Source organism: Xenopus laevis, chromosome 1S (assembly GCF_017654675.1).
Source record: "Xenopus laevis strain J_2021 chromosome 1S, Xenopus_laevis_v10.1, whole genome shotgun sequence".
NCBI lineage: Eukaryota > Metazoa > Chordata > Amphibia > Anura > Pipidae > Xenopus > Xenopus laevis.
The window spans coordinates 113,392,011-113,410,258 of record NC_054372.1 but is presented as its reverse complement, the minus strand read 5'-3'; the positions used below and the strand labels follow the sequence as shown (position 1 = coordinate 113,410,258).

Genomic DNA, 18,248 nt, shown 5'->3' with positions numbered 1-18,248 from the left:
TTTAGTGGCTCTGTGTCATTATAAAATATTTTTATTTTGTTATTCCACCATGCGAGGTTTGTGTTTTTTTTTTTCTTTCTTTTTTTTGCTTCTTTGTGTTGATCTGGTTATTTAATAATACTTTATGGGTTTATTGGCTCATTATCTTTAGATATTATAATTATCTTGCTCACCTTTATATAATTATTATATGCTTTTGATTTGTAATTTGTATTTCATGGGCATATATGTTATTTTATTGTAACATAATTCTGTGTCGGACTGGCCTGGCGGGAAACCGGGAAAAAACCCGGTAGGCCCCAACCCTCATGGGCCCCCGCCGGGCCAGACCCCTCGTTCCGATATAGAAATGGCAAAAAAAATACTTTTTTTCAGTGCCGTGCAGCACCCTCTGCGCATGCGCACGCCACATGCGTATGCACGTCTGGCCCGAGTGGCGTCTCACAGTAGGGGGGCCAGAAGAGGGAGCCGGACAGCAGTCCCGGTGGGCCCCGGCCCCCTCAGTCCGACCCTGAAAAACAGATTTACTCAGGCAATTCTTTCCAACATAAAGATTATAGAAACACAATTCATTAGCATTTCCACAGCATGCATTGACAACTTTTCCCCTCTCTTCGGGCTTCTCACCATTTAGGGTGGCTCCCACATACTGAAATATTCAGGCTTCTCACTAAGCCCCTTTTACTCTTCCTTCCAGCGATATCAACTCGCCAGCCTCTGGCCTAGCACACCTTCTGGCCGCACAGCATCACATCTCCCTCCAGCACAAGGAGGTTTTCAGGGAGCCACACACTCCTCCAGCACAAGGAGGTATCCCAGGACTTTGGGGTGTAATCCCATACTGCAGCTCACCTGCAGCATAATCAGATTAGCTACCTCTAGCTGGGCAACTACAAAATCCTTTATTCACTCCTGGGACCCATTTATCCATCTTTTCCTAAATTGGCAAATAAACATAGCCTTGATTACTGTAGCAATAGACAGTTTTCCCTGGTGTTCAACTGTTTACCAGTTTACCACTGGTGAAAATAAACAAAATTGTGATCATTTTAAGCACACATTTTACAATACCTTAAGCCTGCTAAACGATAAATTAAGCCAATAGGGTTGCTTTGACTTCAATATGGATTCATTATGTCTTAGGATCAAGTACAAGGTACTATATTATTATTAAAGAGAAAAAGTAAATCATTTAATTCGCCCATCTAACTGAGTTTCCACGTACCGAGGACTAGGCACCAGTCATCTTAAATAAAGTATAAAGAGACACCCAATGTATATACACCTTTGCTAAACATGAGCACAATATTATTTTGTTATGTTGTCATTTTAAATCACTACTGCAGTGTTGTTTTGTATTTCTTGAACTCTTTCCCACTCATGTCCTGTAAACAGGGTAATTTATTGAAAGGGAGATAATTTACTCTGAATAAACAAATTCTCTTTTGAGATAAGGAGGGCTTATCCTTGGACTGATAATTTGCTTTACTAGCTCTTCTGTGCAAACATTAACTAAACAGAATTAGGAAACAAGATAGAAATTGGAAGTGTACCTTCTTCCCTAATTACAGCAGTAAGCAAAAGTATGTTCAGCACAAGTGTCTGTTCCACTAGATTTGTATATGCTTTAAGTCGGCCATAGACGCAAAGATCCGATAGTTTGAATCCTCGAACGATCGGTCTTCCCCATCTCCCGACCTGCCACTAACCATTCAGATCAAATAAAGTAGTAAAAGAACAGATCAGCCGATGTTCTACCCCTGACAGCAATCGTATGAAAGTTTATGTCCGACAAAGATGGTGACAGTCTCTCACTGAAAATCTGCAATACATGCAGATATTATCGGCAGCCGACAGAAATCTTTTAAAATGGCCGATCGTCCAAACGACTGATCTCCGTGGGATAAAAACTGTTGGAACTCTCCACGCAAGGTCCAAAAAATCAGATCTTTGCGTCTATGGCCAGTTTTAGCCTCAGTGTGATTTCCAGTCTCCATTCTAAGACTATGAGCACACAGGCTGTTGGATCTGGCTGTTGTCCACCTGCGCATTTTTGCAGGCTGAAAGAAGCAGATGTTCTTAGTGCACCTGCTCCATTGATTTGACTCTGATCAACCTGTGTGTGAGGTAAGTATTTGGGCTGACCTCAGCCTGTGTGTGACCACACACAGGCTGATCAGATTCAAATCTGGTGCAGAGGTACTGAGCATATCTGCTTCTCTCAGCCTGCAAAAATACGCAGGCTGACAACAGCCAGAGTCAACAGCCTGTGTGCCCATTCAGGCCCGGACTGGCAATCTGTGGGTTCTGGCAAATGCCAGAAGGGCTGCTATAAGGTGCCATAGAAAGTCAGTATTTAGTGGGCTGGTGGGGGCTGTTTGGGCCTCTGTGTTGGCTGAGTGGGCCTCTGTGTACCTGAAACGCCAGGGCCTATTTTAATTCTCAGTCCAGGCCGGCCCCATAGCCTTAATATTACATTACTCAGTGCCAGGCAATACTGGCCGGGTGCCCCAGGCAACCCGGCCAGCCATGTCGAACAAGAAATAGTGTGTGCAAATGATGCTCGTAAATGAGGATACGCATGCATGTGTGGACGGGTATGCGTCAGCATGCTTTGATGTCAGAGAGCGGCACCCACAACTTTTTTGAGTGGCTGCTTATGAGGTGCATGCCTGGGCCCTCCAAGCTTTGCTTCCTAGGCATGTGTCTCCTCTGCCTACCCCTAGTTCAGGCCCTAACATCAACTATGAGGATACTGTAGTTTAATTTAGTGATCTGGTCGAACAGAAACGTTTTAGTAGATTTAGGCTACCTTGCTGACTGTTGAGCCTGTATTGTACTGGATCTACCAGAGGATAGCTGCATCCTGTTCTCCAATATGTTCCGGGCTCCATTGCAGATTATTAAAATGGGCTGGACTTTATAAGGACATTGCACCCAGTTTCCTAAAATATTCTGTACTTCCTTGTGTGTGTTCTGTGTGTTGATGACATAGCTTTCAGCATCTCAAAAGTTGATTCTGGACTCCCTTGAGGACGTTGCATACAAATGAACATGTCCTGCCTCATTGGGCAGGCCTTTCTCCCTTATTCCCTTTCCCTTCCAAGTTAGTACAATCTACAGACAATTGAATTTGGTCTATAAATGGACTGGAATATGATTGGCCTGGTACTGCTGACAATAAACCCATCTTAAGAGGCTAGATTTCCTGTCTCATTCTCTTTGCTTCCTCAATTTTTGTTGTATTTACAAACATGCTAAAGGCGAAGGCATTTACAATTATTTGCCAATTGAATCCTGTTACTTTTTTTTTTTTTTTTTTTTACAGTTTCAATAATTTTTTTATTAAGTATTTCCAAGTATACATAGTCATATTAATGACATTATACAGTAATGTTCTCTTGTTACATAAAACATAAATAATAAACATGAGTCATATGATCTATAACAACAATGTTAATATTTACATAATAACTGAGGTACTGAGGTATAGATTTTTCTATAGCTTTAAACCCTATTTATAGAAGTACTATCAGGGTGTTGCAATTAATCCTATCTTGTCTATTCGTATCTGAACTAAACTGAACTAAACTAAACTATACTAAACTAACATTCTAAACTAAGTTGCTTTGTTAGGTCCCAAGGTGTCTATTAGAGTAAGTTGTTCTTTATAGGCTGATCAGGAATAATATCCAACAAGGCCATAGATCATCTTTTACCCTAAAGTGAGGAGGCTTAAATTTCTTAACATTTATATAAAGATATATATGTATACATCCCAAGGGCTCTAGAACTCCAAAAGCGTGGATTCAGTATAGATAGTAGGCCATAGGCTCGCCCTTCTCAGGAATGATTGTAAAGTGCCACATCTGATAGCCCATGATTTTTCTGCTAATAAGTTTGATTCTACTCTTTTGAGTATCTCATCAATTTTGGGTATAATCAGAGATTTCCAATTACTTGCTATCAGGTTTCTGGTAGTGATAAAGATGTGGTTCATTATTAGCCTCTCCTGAGGGGGTCCTGTTACTTTTGAATTGCAGCTACCCAGAATTTTTTGTGTTCAAACTTCACCTAATAAAGTTAAGAGCTACTAGTGTCCATTTCTTCTATTCTTAAGGGCTTGGCTATGAGAGACGGTTGCATTGTAACATTGCTCTACTGTAGGCAGGTACGAATTGAAGGGAAATCGTTCAACCTTTCTTCTGCCTGCTACATTTACATTACACATACCTCTATTTTAAAAGGTATTTGAAGTACAATATCATTACAGAAGTGGCATTACATTGGAATTTGGGTATATTTTTATGTAGTTTATGAAGTCGGAAGAAAGTATTGCCTGCTCCTTCCACATGGTAGACAACAAAGTGTTAATCTTAAAGGACCTATGCTTCCCTCTACTCTATGGTAGTAAAGTGTTTTACGGTGTTAGCCATTGAAAAAGTGCCGGAATTTTAAGGTTAGTTGATACCTTTTATTGGCTGACTAAGTAAAAAACTTCTTCAGGCTCAAAGATGTAACATACTCCATCTTATTCTCCTCTCTATGAACTACCCCCTTTTACTCACCAGGGATGTGCCTCTCCTCCTATTGAAGTTCTGTGGCCACGATTTGTTTTTGCAGGTGCCATAGGAGAGCTGAGAAGCTGTAGCCAATAAGATGCAAATCTGTTCCATACGCGGCACATGAGCAATAAACATCAAGCACTGTTTCAAAGATGGTGCCTGATGGCACTCATTTTCTGAGCATGCATATTAATGTGGAAAGCGGAAATGATGCAATATGTGCATCCCGCTTCCTTGTACCTGCACCTTGCTGTCTGACTTCTGTTGTGCCCTGTGTGACCTAATATTGGGTTTAAGTCAGGATCCTTAGCCCAGGAGCCTATGTTTATTTTTATATTTTACAGGCTGTGTGCAGAATCAATTCTAAACACTCATCCAGGGTTGAGACATGGCTCCAGTCAATGGAATATCTGACAAAAAAACAATGCATTTTTGTGGAGAATCACAGTGGATAAATACAGTCAATGTGCTGCACCATATTAAACTGACCAAAGGTCAATCAATAGCAGACCATCTATATTTTCTCCTGACCTAAGCCAAGAAGAATTAGTGTTTCCAAGGGTAAAATTACCTACATATTTAAAAGAAGATTCTAAGTTCAAACTTGATTCTGTTAAACTCTTGATCAAATATGAGATATGCTCTTTTTTTTTGCTTCTTTCCAGTTAACACATTTAGCAAGAATAAGTCAATCCAGACATGACATTCTAAGAAATCTTTTCTGACAGTGACAGTAATTTTGGGTCTAAGCCCCGTACAACAAAAAATGTTTTTGCAGGTAATGAAAATTGCGATATGATACAATTTTCCATACCTGCCCCCCTTAAGAAATGTCTTACCCTTAAAGGAGAACTAAAGCTTAACTAAAAAAAGTGGACAAGAAATGTTGAACATTGTGTTTTGGGCTTTAGTACAAGGCAACCACCACAAACAAAGTTTTTTTATCCAATTGCTTTCTATCTTTTATTTTTTACTGTTCTCCCAAAATTCAAATTTAAAGTTTGATGTTCCTGTCTCTAATGTTTCAGTCTGACAGCTCAATGATGCAAGAGCATTCTGAACTGCTACAATTTGCTACATTTAGTCAATACATTTTTCAGCAGCACCCATTGGAATATTAGCAACCATTGTATCAATTCTAACAGCTGCCTTTAATGATTCCGCTCAGCAGGGCTAAAGATAACAAATGTATCAACTAAATGTATCAATTTAAAACATTTAAGGGTAAGGGCACATGGGCAGATCCAGGAAGATTAGTCGCCCTGGTGACAAATCTCTTCTTCTTCTTCTTCTTCGGGGCGACAATCTCCCCGAATCTGCTCGTGTGCCCTTAACCTTAGAAGGTGAAAAATGCAACTTTACACTTCACTTTTAGAAAAACAGTCACAAATAGAAAATAGAAAGTAATCGGAAAAATCTTTATTTTTGGTGAACAATCTGAAACCAACTGGACTGAAAAATGTTTTTGAAGGCGAACAACCCCTTTAATACAGAAAATTACTACATGGTAGCACAGAAAACCGCACACGTAGGGGCCGATTCACTATGGGTCGAATATCGAGGGTTAATTAACCCTCGATATTCGACTAGGAACTAAAATCCTTCGACTTCGAATATCGAAGTCGAAGTATTTAGCGCAGATAGGACGATCGAACGATCGAAGGATTATTCCTTCGATCGAACGATTAAATCCTTCAAATCGAAGGATTCGAAGGATTTAAATCCAACGATCGAAGGAATATCCTTAAATCAAAAAAAGTTAGCCAAGCCTATGGGGACCTTCCCCATAGGTTAACATTGACTTCGGTAGCTTTTAGATGCCGAACTAGGGGGTCAAAGTTTTTTTTAAAGAGACAGTACTTCGATTATCGAATGGTCGAATAGTCGAACGATTTGTACTTCGAATCCTTCGATTCAAAGTCGTAGATGTAGTCGAAGGTCGAAGTAGCCCAAAAAAAACGTCGAAATTCGAAGTTTTTTTACTTCGAATCCTTCACTCAAAGTTAGTGAATCTGCCCCGTAGCATCACAATTTAATAATCAGCCCTGTAGCATCAGCTTATATGACAGGCCAACAACATTTTCTGCTTGATCATTTGCGACAACCCCTAAGCTTCTCAACAGCTTCTCAGAGCCCACTGATCATGTGAGTGTCGCAGACACTTTCTAAGATGTTCACTCCCTGTGATAAGTTTGAAGTCCTGGATCATTGCTGCTATTGAGAAGCTGAAACTTTAGGCTGGGGCCAGTGTCGGACTGGCCCACAGGGATACCAGGAAAACTCCCGGTGGGCCCAGGTATCAGAGGGCCCTCATGCTGCTAAACTTTTGGCCTATTTCATGGCCATTTCCTATTTCTATGAGAACAAAGAGGCTAAATATATGGAATAATATAGTATGAAGAAAACAGACTAGGAGAATAGAGGTTGATTGAGGAGATGAAGAATATTAGTACTGAGGGTGGGCCCCTGGTCTATGATTTTATGGTGGGCCCCTGGTCTAAGGTTTTTGGGTGGTCCCCTGGTGTCCCAGTCCAACGCTGGCTGGGGCAATAAGTTCAGTATATAAAATATGTCATTTTTAACTATATTCAGGTTTAGGTTTTAGTTCTCCTTTAAACTAAAGAACACACACTGTTGAAAAGTTCATTTGTATTTCCTACAAACTATTATATCAAATAAATTGGCACTTTAATTAAAATTGCAGGAAACTATGGCATTGCTGCTTGCTGATACAGGCTCGGCATATCTATGCCACACGAGACTTAGATACTGTCTTCAGACAGCGGCAGGTCGCTCCAGCACCACACACGTTCAACTATACCGCCTAACCCTCATTTGGGTTTGATGTATTCCATTTTAAGGCAGCACCACTTTATTTGAAGGAAAATGGAATACAATATGCATGTATGTTACTGTAGCGTTCGGAAGCCTTCTGTTAGTTGTAGTCTGTTTGACTCCTCCCAATGCAGTGTCAGAAGGCAAAGAACTACAATGCCCATGATGCATTTCGTCCGAATGGACGTTCTGAGAAAGGAGTTGAACACGGCAGGACAATGGATGAAAACATTCCTGTGTATGAAGTGACTGATGCGAACACGCGTCTGATCTATGTGGGTTCCTTTGGGGACTTGTGGCGAGAAAGGTTACAGAGCTGCGATTTAACGTTGGTGGAGGAAGTTTTGCGGGACAATAGCGATGTGGCCCAGGATCTTGGCTGTTCGGAGGAAACTGCTGCGGAACTCCGACTGATTTGCGGGTAACCTAGACTTCTTTTTGCGGAGAGCGTAAACAAGCTTTATACACCGCAAGTGTATTGCATTGCATAGCTGTCCTCGTTTCTAGCATTTGCTCATTTTGCTGTATGTCTGTAATATAATGTAACTAAGTATATATTTAAAGGAGCCATGTCAGTAGTACTGCGTGCACTGCCGCACCACGTGAAACAAAGTCACAGCACTAAAAGTTTGGCTGCAACTTTATTAAAAAACAAAACAAAAAACATCAACATGGCCTATAGGCAGTGCTTGAATTGGGTCTAAAAAAGTGAAGGGATGGTACATTTTGGTACAAAAAAAGAGAAGGCACGCCCACAATTATAAGCCACGCCCACAATGATAAGCTACGCCCATTAGTACAAGCCACGCCCATTGATGTTTTTTTTGGTTTCCCCCAGTAAAGCGAAATTGACACCAGGAACGATTTTTTTTTTTTACATCTATCATGGCATTCACTGACACTGACCCCTCGCACACTAATGCTCACACAAACACACTGAGACACACACACACACACACACACACACACACACTGAGACACACACACACACATACACACACTGAGGCACACACCCACCCACTAAGGCACACACACACACTGAGACACCCACCCACACACACACTGAGACACCCACACTGAGACACCCACACACACACTGAGACACACACACACACACACACACACAATGAGGCACACAAACACACACACACACACACACAATGAGGCACACAAACACACTATGGCATACACACACACACACACTAAGGCTCACACACACACACACACACACACACACACACACACACACACACACATTGAGGCACACACACACATACACGCTGAGGCACAAACACACACACACACACAGACACACACACACACACAGACACACTGAGGCACACGCACACACTGAGGCACACACTCACTAAGGCACTGAGACACACACACACTGAGACACACACACACACACACACACACTGAGGCACACACACACATACATACTGAGGCGCACACACACATACACACTGAGGCACACACATACACACACACAGAGACACACACACACACACTGAGGCACCCACCCACTAAGGCACACACACACTGAGACACACATACAATGAGGCACACGCACACACTATGGCATACACACACACACTATGGCATACACACACACACTATGGCATACACACACACACACACACTAAGGCTCACACACACACACACACACACACACACTGAGGCTTACACACACAGACAGACATACACATCAAGGGCCCCATCAGGGGGCATGGACCCTGGTGCAGCCGCGCACCCACTCCTGATAGTACTGCAGGGGGCGCAATAGATCCAATCGGCCTAAGGCCGGCACTGCACACAGACACAACAAAGCGCGAGTCACTCGAGCACACACAATTTGGGCTCCCCAATATGGGCACCAGCAGCAGGTAGCCACGTCTAGTCAGTGCCGAGAGGGCGGACCTTGCCATGCACACCAACAGCTGATCCCCCGGTTTCCTCCTCCCCCCGCATGCACTTAGATTATCTCAAGCTGAACCAAGCAGCAGCCCACTCTGTGTCAGCTCCAGCACTCGATGCCGCATAGTGACATCACGTCATGGAGCCTCTCCGACTCCAACATTATTCAGCTGTGACAGGCAGGGATACGAGCAGTGGCACTCGGCGCCGCATAGTGACGTCATGTCAGGGAGCCTCTCCGACTCCAACATCATTCAGCCGCGACAGACGAGCAGTCTCTCGTATCCCTGTCAGCACTGAAATTTGTAGCGCGCACAGTCCTCAGTGCCGTAGGACAAATATGCGGCTGGAATCGTGCCGCCTGTCAAGCCAAAAAATGACGGGATGCATTTTGTTGAAAAAAAAATAAGTGGCGGGATGCCATCCTGCCGCATCCCGCCCCAATTCAAGCACTGCTTATAGGTAACTTTTGATGTTTTGAAAAGTAGTTTTTTTTTAGTGCCAGTATCACTAAATAGCAGAGAGAGAAATCTAGGACAGTATTCCTTCCCCCATAATAATAGGTTGACAGCCCTACTCTGGCATCCACAAACTTATTTGTATAATATGCCAAACCTCTAACTGACTAGCCCTGTGCTCCTACACAGCATCTAAACACTCAAAAACGCAGCCTGCTTTATATTGGTTTTGTCAGAATAACTCCAACTTTTAAATTGATCTATGTGTATGATATTCAGGCCTGGACTGGCAATCGGGCTGAGGAATCCTGGCCGCCAATATATATACTGTTTACGCATGTAACTCACATTCAGCGTGTGTAAAAACTCCGTGGGTCCAGTGAATCCGGCCATGATCTCTGTCACTTCCGCATCCGTGTATCCAAACGATGCACCATGCGTTCCAACACGCGTCTAACCAGTCGTCCCGTCTGGACATTGCGCCGTTATGTACTTGCAGGGGTGCCAATTAGAATTGGATAATACAACAACACAATATAATAGCACTCTCCTTTAGTTATATGGGTGTTTGTGGTGCACAGCCTTGTAGTGGAATTCCAGAGATTTTCCTCCTTTTCTTATAGAACAGCACAAATGAGACAGCACTCACGTTTATGCAAAAAGTGTATATTCAGTGAAAAATTAAAAAAAAACAGGCTACGTTTCTGCATGCAACGTGCCCTTTAACAATTTCTATTTCCCTGTATATTCTCATCGTATTTAGAGCTTCGTCTGCATGTCGCATCTGCATCCTAATGTTTTCTCAACTGGAGTATAGTTTAACATACAAGTTATCTATAAAAAAAGATATAGGTCATAATCCCTTCTTTAACCCCTTAGGTTGTAAAGAAAAAAAAAGTTTTTGATAGACCTCCCTGTCAGACAACTGGGATTCAATTTCTGAAATGTAATAATTAGTGTCCATTATCACTATAGCGCCCCCCCTTATCGGAGGGTTTTATAGTGATATCCGATTTTTTAAGGCTTCTCTTTGTTGCCTAGTTATGTTTTGGGATACATAGTTGTTACCACTCTCCTCCTGTCCTAGCCGTCAAATCTCATCCTGAATGTTTTTAATATAGGTTTCAAAGGCAGGATAGGTGGTGGGTGGAACAAACTTACTTTTACTGTATAAGTCCCACGTAGAGGTATCTAAGCAGTTAGGATTTTGTGTACCACATCAATCTTTTTAGAAGGATTGGCTGCAAAGTGAACTTTTAATCTTAAAGAGCAAAAAAAGCGATACAAATCAACATCTAACGGGAATGTTTCAGGTGTAGTCTCTGGACAAAAGTTCAATCCCCAAGCCAAAACAGATTCCTCCAGTTAGTCAATGTTTTGCTAGAGATATTATAAATCACTTGCTTATCACTTTCTTGCTGCATCCCCGCTGGGGTCGCAGAGTTCCCCCTCCTGTGTCTACAACCTCCTCGCCGCGTGTGCAACCTATGTCTCCCTTGATAGCGCTGTCTAGAAAATGTTCAGTAGGTCCAGATTTGTCAGCACTTTGATATCCTCTATTACCAGCTTGTGGACGCTGGTTTTCAGGGCATGGGCGAAAGGGAAATGTCTTTATATCTCCACTAGCCCAACTATAGCCCCAACCCAACTATAATCTTGGGCATCTCTGTCAAACTTAGAGCGTTTTTTGTTTCTCACCCTCCTTACGATATCGCTCCAATTTTATTCCCACTTGTTCCTTAAGGGCAGTAAGCTCATCCAGTGTGCTGTTGACTTGTATCTGTTCCTCAATGTGTTTGATATCAGTCTGTACTTATTGAGCGACTTCTTAATGAACTCTAAAGTAAGGACCATGATATCCGCTGAGCATTTATTAATGATATGTGCAAACCGCATACAGTAATCCTCATTATTAGCGAACAGTGTAGGGGATAGACTCACCCTTAGTCCGTGTGGGATCCATTGTTTCCTGTGATATTCAGCCAATGTCAACCCGTGGAGTTCTAAATCAACTTGCCATTTCTGCAGAGATTCAAACTGTTTACGCATGTAACTCACATTCGACGTGTGTAGAAACTCCGTGGGTCCAGTGAATCCGGCCATGATCTCTGTCACTTCTGCATCCGTGTATCCAAACAATGCACCTTGTGTTCCAACACGTGTCTCACCAGTCGCTTCGTCCTGTCTGGACATTGCGCCGGTATGTACTTGAGGGGTGCCAATTAGAATCGGATAATATAACAACACAATAAACAGCACTCTCCTTTAGTTATATGGGTGTTCGTGGTGCACAGACTTTTAGGGGAATTCCTGAGACGTTCCTACTTTCCTTATAGAACAGCACAAATGAGGCAGCACTCACGTTAAAGCAAAAAGTGTATATTTAGTGAAAAATTCCCTTAAAAACAGGCTACGTTTCGGGCATGCAACGTGCCCTTTATCAAGCCAAAAATATTGTGACATATAAAAATACAAGGTCATATGTTTTTAAAGATATTCACCTGCTCCCAATCCAGCCCTGATGTATTGAAATTAAACTTGGTCCATTGGAAGCTTATTGTACTATGTACATATTCAAAATGAGTGTTTGCCTAGCAGACATTGAGCCAGATTTCTGTTAAAGCTTGCTGGAAAATAGCTTTGGAAAATGTCCCCTTAGACAGAGCCATATCTCTCCCACTGTGTGCAGAGGCCCCTTATGTAATTAACAAATGGCCTGCTGGCCAGTCGATTGACTCTCAACCTCACAAAGTGAGTATATCTTCCTTCTAGCCACCTTAGATCATTCATACTATGCAGTCAGTTCTGAACTGATAACAAGAGTCTAATAGGGTGATTGGGTGATATGGGGCTGATCCAATCATTTGGCTCACAGCCAGATGATCGATCACAACTATGGTGTGCAGGCCACCGGGGCAAGGACCACGTCAAAGTGGCACTGATGCTTCCCTCATCCGCACAGTATTTTATTACCTGGCTAATAAGTCAAGTCGATCTGAGAGGGCTGATTTGGAAGTTTAAAGTGATACTGTCATGATTCTGTCATGATGTAGTTTTATTTAAAAATTAAACCATTTCCATTACAAATAATTTACCATCCGCAGGAAATCTGCCATTGTCCTATGGAATGGTTGCTGTTCCCCTTTGCCCAGTTGCCAGACTGTATTACTACTGTGGTGCATTTGTTCAGGAGAAATATATTTTGTATTCCATAACAAATAGAATAAATTTCTGGCCTTCATAGGGGTTGCATTATACAAAAATCGCTGGCATGAAATGTCAGCGATGCACACTTCTTTTTTGTTAAATGGGGCTTACAATCATGTCATTCATCATAAAATCATCAGTGAGTCTTTTTAAATACACTTCCTTCATGATGTGTTTGTTATGTTGAATTTTACCACTATTAATTGCTTTTAAAAGCAGAGGTTATGGTGGCTCTGTGTCCGGTAATCGGCAAAGAAATGGAGATGAGGTTGAAGAAATTAATTTGATACAAGAAGACACTGGATATTTGTTTACAGCCAGTCACACCAGACATTTAGGTCAGATGATAGTCATTTTCATAGCATGTTTAGTTCCAAGCTTTTATTAATGTCCTCACATTTTCATTGTCAGTTCCTGAGTTAATAATTTAATAGCAGATGCTTTAAGATGTCCATGCATGTAAAGATCCTGTCATTTTATAAGGGCTCCCAGCTAGCAGATCTTTGCCAGATTTACACATACTTACACATTGGGCCAAAATTATATGATCTGATTGCTGGCAAGTTGCTACCAATTAAATCTTCCTGCAGTCCTATGGAGACCCGTTGGATGACGTTGGCATCAAAACACTGACATGACCCTCATCTTATAGGCCCAATATAGGGCCAGCTCTTAGTCGCCCGAAGAAGAGAAGGTTTGTCGCTAGGCGACTAAACTCCCCGAATCTTTACGTGTGCCACCACCTTTAAGGGCAATTCACCTTCATGTAATAAAAAACACAGAAATGTGTTCAAACTTTCATAACCTGCCAAATTTTGAAAAAATTACATTTTAGTTCTTCTGTGTCTGGGATCACCTATAGATAGAGAACGTGTGCCTCTCACTTTTTTCTCTGCTTCATCCATGTACCTGCATTTTATGTGGAATCTTTATTTGTCAGTGCAGATACATGGAATTACAGAAAAGCGCAGTTCTGCCTCCCTTCACCTGTGACAAAACACAGTAGAGCAGCAGAGAACACACTCTGTGCCCAGGGCCTAACTCCTACTTTACTGCAGGGACATTGCTTTTATATGGGAACCCAGATAATACATTTTAAAACCCCTAGAATTTGCTTAATAACACACCATACTGAGATGACTCTTATTTCCGGAATGTGTGAGTATTTGCTTACTAAGATTTTAGTAGAATATTGCATTTTAAAATAATGCAGTACCAAAGTACACAAATTTGTCATAGGAAAGCTGTGACACATTGATTCCAAAATTTGGCCTTGCACAAATGAATGAATTGCACAGACCTCTCCATTCAGGTCATTTGTATGCAATATCTATTTCTTGAGTGGCCCCTAAACTCTCCTTTGGGGGGCATCGGCTGACCAGATTTCCTTGTGTGTGATTACATAAAGTTTAGATTCTGAAAAGTATCTGCTGTTGGTATATTTGTGTGTGATGACACCTCACTTTCCTTAATATGTTATCTTGTGTTTCTATGTGCTGATATTGAAGTAAGAAGGTAATGCAACAGCAGCAGAGAATCTACAGAAGCCTGGCAACAGTGACATAAATGTTGGTCTGTATTTATCTGAAAAGGATTTATGTCTAGTGCAACATGAATAGTGACCATCAAATATGAGCTACTCCTGTGTTCTTTGCAATTCATGCTAGATTTTTATTTAAAATGTGCTTTACTTCTATAAGATACTTGTTGCCTTTCCATACAAGAAATGCTGTGACTATATCACTACAAATTAATCAAACAAATTAATTTGAAAGGGTATCTCAGGTGGCTGGCAGCAAAGTTTATTGCTGGTATAATTTTTCCAACTATCAGATCTGAAAATTAATTTATTGCCTTATGTGAGCCTGTATAAAATATCTTAGATGTATTCCAGAGCATGTAATGTTTTTGAATCTTTAATTGGGTGATTATGCATGCTCATAAACCTATGCATTTCTCCAACGCTCTTTGGCTTTTAATCGTGTCAAAGGGTATCATTGAAAATTCTATTTTTCTTTATATTGGTGTCAGAGGTTTTCCGACTGGTCTTATACTGTTCTCTCAGGAACTTAGCATGTTACACTTTGGAAACTTACATTTTCACTGTCAAGTGCAGTATTCATTTTATGTGTTAGTTAGCAAAACCAATATGCTTAATAGCTTATGGAATGTCTGAGTGCAAACCACCACAATAACAGGGTTGAATCTTATACAATGGGAGAGAGCTGTAAAATTTCTTAGCCAAACTTTGAGAATAAAGATTAACATGATTAAATCTTGTATTAAATATTTATTTAGCTAGATTGGTGCAGAATTAGTCCTCATATACCAGTTTGTTCAAATCATAGGGACTATAAAAAAGATACTATTAGAGGCATTGTATCCTTTTGGTAAACAGACATTCCAGGCAGCTGAACTATAGTAATAGAATCCGAGATATCCCTGTAAAACAATGTCTGTGAATGACTTCAATAATGCATTTTTTTCCCTGTCTTTATGTAATAAATTAATGTCATGCAACTTTCATATATACAGGTATGAAACCTGTTATCTTCATTCCTTAAAGGAGAACTAATCCCCCTGCAGCTAGGGGCCCCCTTTCGCCCCCCTCAACTGGCCCCTTCCCTACTTCCTCCCGGCATGGTGTTGCACTAGAATGGGTCTCCCACTGGAATGGGTCTCCCTTCAGGTGCCGCTAACCTGCATATGCAGAACAGCGCAGCAGAGCCATTTTTGCCAGCCTCAGCATCTTCCTAAAATGAGTGCCTACATGTTCGATTTTGGAGCATGCACAGTTGAAGCTGGAAAGCTCTGTAAATTACCAAAAAGAAAGATAACAAAGCTAGAGAACATGGTTCCCCTGTGCTCCGCTGATCTGTATATACAGGTCAGTGTCGCCAGATGGGAGACTCATTCCAGTGCAACACCATGCAGGAATGGGCCAGTGGAAGGGGGGGCGAAAGTGACCCCCAGCTGCAAGGGGGTTTAGTTCTCCTTTAAGATTACTAGAAAATCATGTAAACATTAAATAAACCCAATAAGTTGTTTTGCTTCCAATAAGGATTAATTATTTAATTCTTAGTTTGGATTAAGTGCATGGTACTGTTTTATTATTACAGAGAAAAAGGAAATTGTTCTTAAAAATCTAGATTATTTGGATAAAATGGATTCTATAGGAAACGGCCTTTCCGTAATTCAGAGTTTCCTGGATAACGAGTTTCTGTACAGCGGATCCCATACCTGTACTATAATGTGTATAGACAGCATTTTGTACTTATGTTCTGAGGTTCAAATAGTCCACAATCCTTGTCTGGCTCAACTTGTATCCCCTCAAGTCCGAATCACAATACCTAAATTTGGAGCCAGTGCAAAAAGGCTCAGTTAAAATACAAAGAAAGTATAGTGTGATATTGTTTGACACTTCTTAATGTGCTCATTGGAGGTTAATATATACACTACAAGTGTCCTAATGCCTTCCAGCTATAAAGCCACCATAACACCAAAGATTCTACTTTCCTTATATATGCTTTTTAGGTGAATACTCACAAATGGTACTTTAACTACTTGCACATAAAAAAATTTTCTTGAGACACGGCACGCTTTCTGATGTAAGAATCTTAGGCGATCAAATGCGTGTATCAAATATGTCCACAGTCCTCAGGGATGGTCCCCGGTGGGTTTGGTGTCTCTACCAAACTTTTCAGCGCCCGCGTATAGACGAAATTTTTAAATTAAATAAATAATTCATTAAAGGTTACGTTTAGGGCTAGTCCACACGGGGAGATAGCCACGCGTTTGCGGTCGCGGCGACAATAGCCCTTAAAGCCCTTAAAGAGGTGGATCTTACCAAGTTGTGATAGAGAGAGATTGTACAAATGCATGGGGGAGTCTTGTCTTTAGTTATGTTATGGATACTCTTCTCCAAGAAAGTTTTTTTGTTTTTTGGTAATTATATTTTGTAACACATTATTATATTTTTGTGTTTCTATTGAGCCACAGAAGGAAAGGCTATTGCCTCGTGTGTCATTGCCCTAAAACGCATCGCGATTACTGCCATTATGCTGGTCTTTGAACTTCTTCCATGGCATTAATTGGAAAGGAGAGATAACAGACATGAACATGGCTATGTACCAGACTCTGGATGCCCTTTATCTCTTATATCTGATAAACTTTTGGAGTGTTTGCATTTTAATTACTGTTTTTATTGTAATTGCACATTGGAACACCAACAAATGTTTAGCAGAACATATTTCTCCTTCTGCCCCTTTCATCACCCACTGCCATCATTCAGAACTGCCTGTCACCACTGATACAAAGACTTTTCTGCCAGAAATTCACATTTGAGCATTCTTAGGCCCATACTTTGCACAGGTAGTGTCAGGCAGTTCTTACTGGAATAACCAGGAACCAGGTGGTACTGGTGATGCTGGTTTAGATACAATTCTGGAGAAAATAATTACTGGAAAAGGAACATTTGGGTTTCTTGCGTAATTGTTTCTGAGTTGTATCTTAGCTATGTGAGGGTGCAAGGTTGGTTCCCATGGGATCTCTCACTGCCATTGCAAACATGTTGTGAAAACCTAAGTATACTATCCTTCATCTTCCTTATCATAAACAATTTTTTGCCCTAGTCAGGCTGTTTGAGCATCCTCCTTAAAGTATAACTACACTCCGAACAATGTTGGTCTCTATGAAAAGTTATTGCGTAAAACAGATCAAATGTAAAATTCTACTTCATGTACATGAATAATATACTTTTTTTTTTTAGTAGTATGTGCCACTGGGTGATCCTAAATAGATTTTTTTTCAAGAACTAAGGACCGCCCCCTTGCAATCCAATGATTCACGGAGCACACAAACAAACCAAGGGCACACATACATGTTGGGTCACATGAACCAATTACTGGACAAATTTTTGTCTTATTTCTGGTCTTGTGATCTCTGAGAGAGCACACTGACATCATTAAATGATGGTTTAAAGTAAAAGCTGTAGTAGGGCAATACTTACTGATATATAGTATAGTTTATATAATATTTAGTGGTCTTCTATCTGTTACTTAGGTATTTATTTCGGGTATATTTTTCCTTTAATTAGGTTAAATAAGTAACCCAGGATCTAAAGCTGGCAGTGTTAATATCTTGTGGTTTAGAAGCTGTTCTAAAAAGGCACCTTTTGCCAGTATCCCAAATGAATGCAGATCAAATTCATTTAAATTCCATGACAGGATATTGGATCAATGGCTAAAAATCAACAATTCGATTCGAG

At 41.0% G+C, this 18,248-nt stretch overlaps 1 protein-coding gene across 6 annotated transcripts in view; it reads left to right on the top strand.

The window, feature by feature from the left end:
• Positions 1-7,529: 7,529 nt before the first annotated feature.
• snapc3.S (small nuclear RNA activating complex polypeptide 3 S homeolog) overlaps positions 7,530-18,248 on the top strand; it is a 34,415-nt gene continuing 23,696 nt past the window's right edge. For 2 of the 6 annotated variants that reach the window (XM_041580108.1, XM_041580106.1), the window contains exons 1-2: positions 7,686-7,821; positions 14,491-14,554. Coding sequence is in view for 1 of the 6 variants with exons in the window: in XM_018243795.2 (XP_018099284.2) it covers positions 7,619-7,821 (203 nt within the window). In the remaining 5 variants the exon portion in view is untranslated. Of the gene's footprint in view, positions 7,822-14,490; positions 14,555-18,248 lie in introns of all 6 variants that reach the window. The other 4 variants (XM_018243795.2, XM_041580105.1, XM_041580107.1 and 1 more) reach the window with 4 other exon arrangements.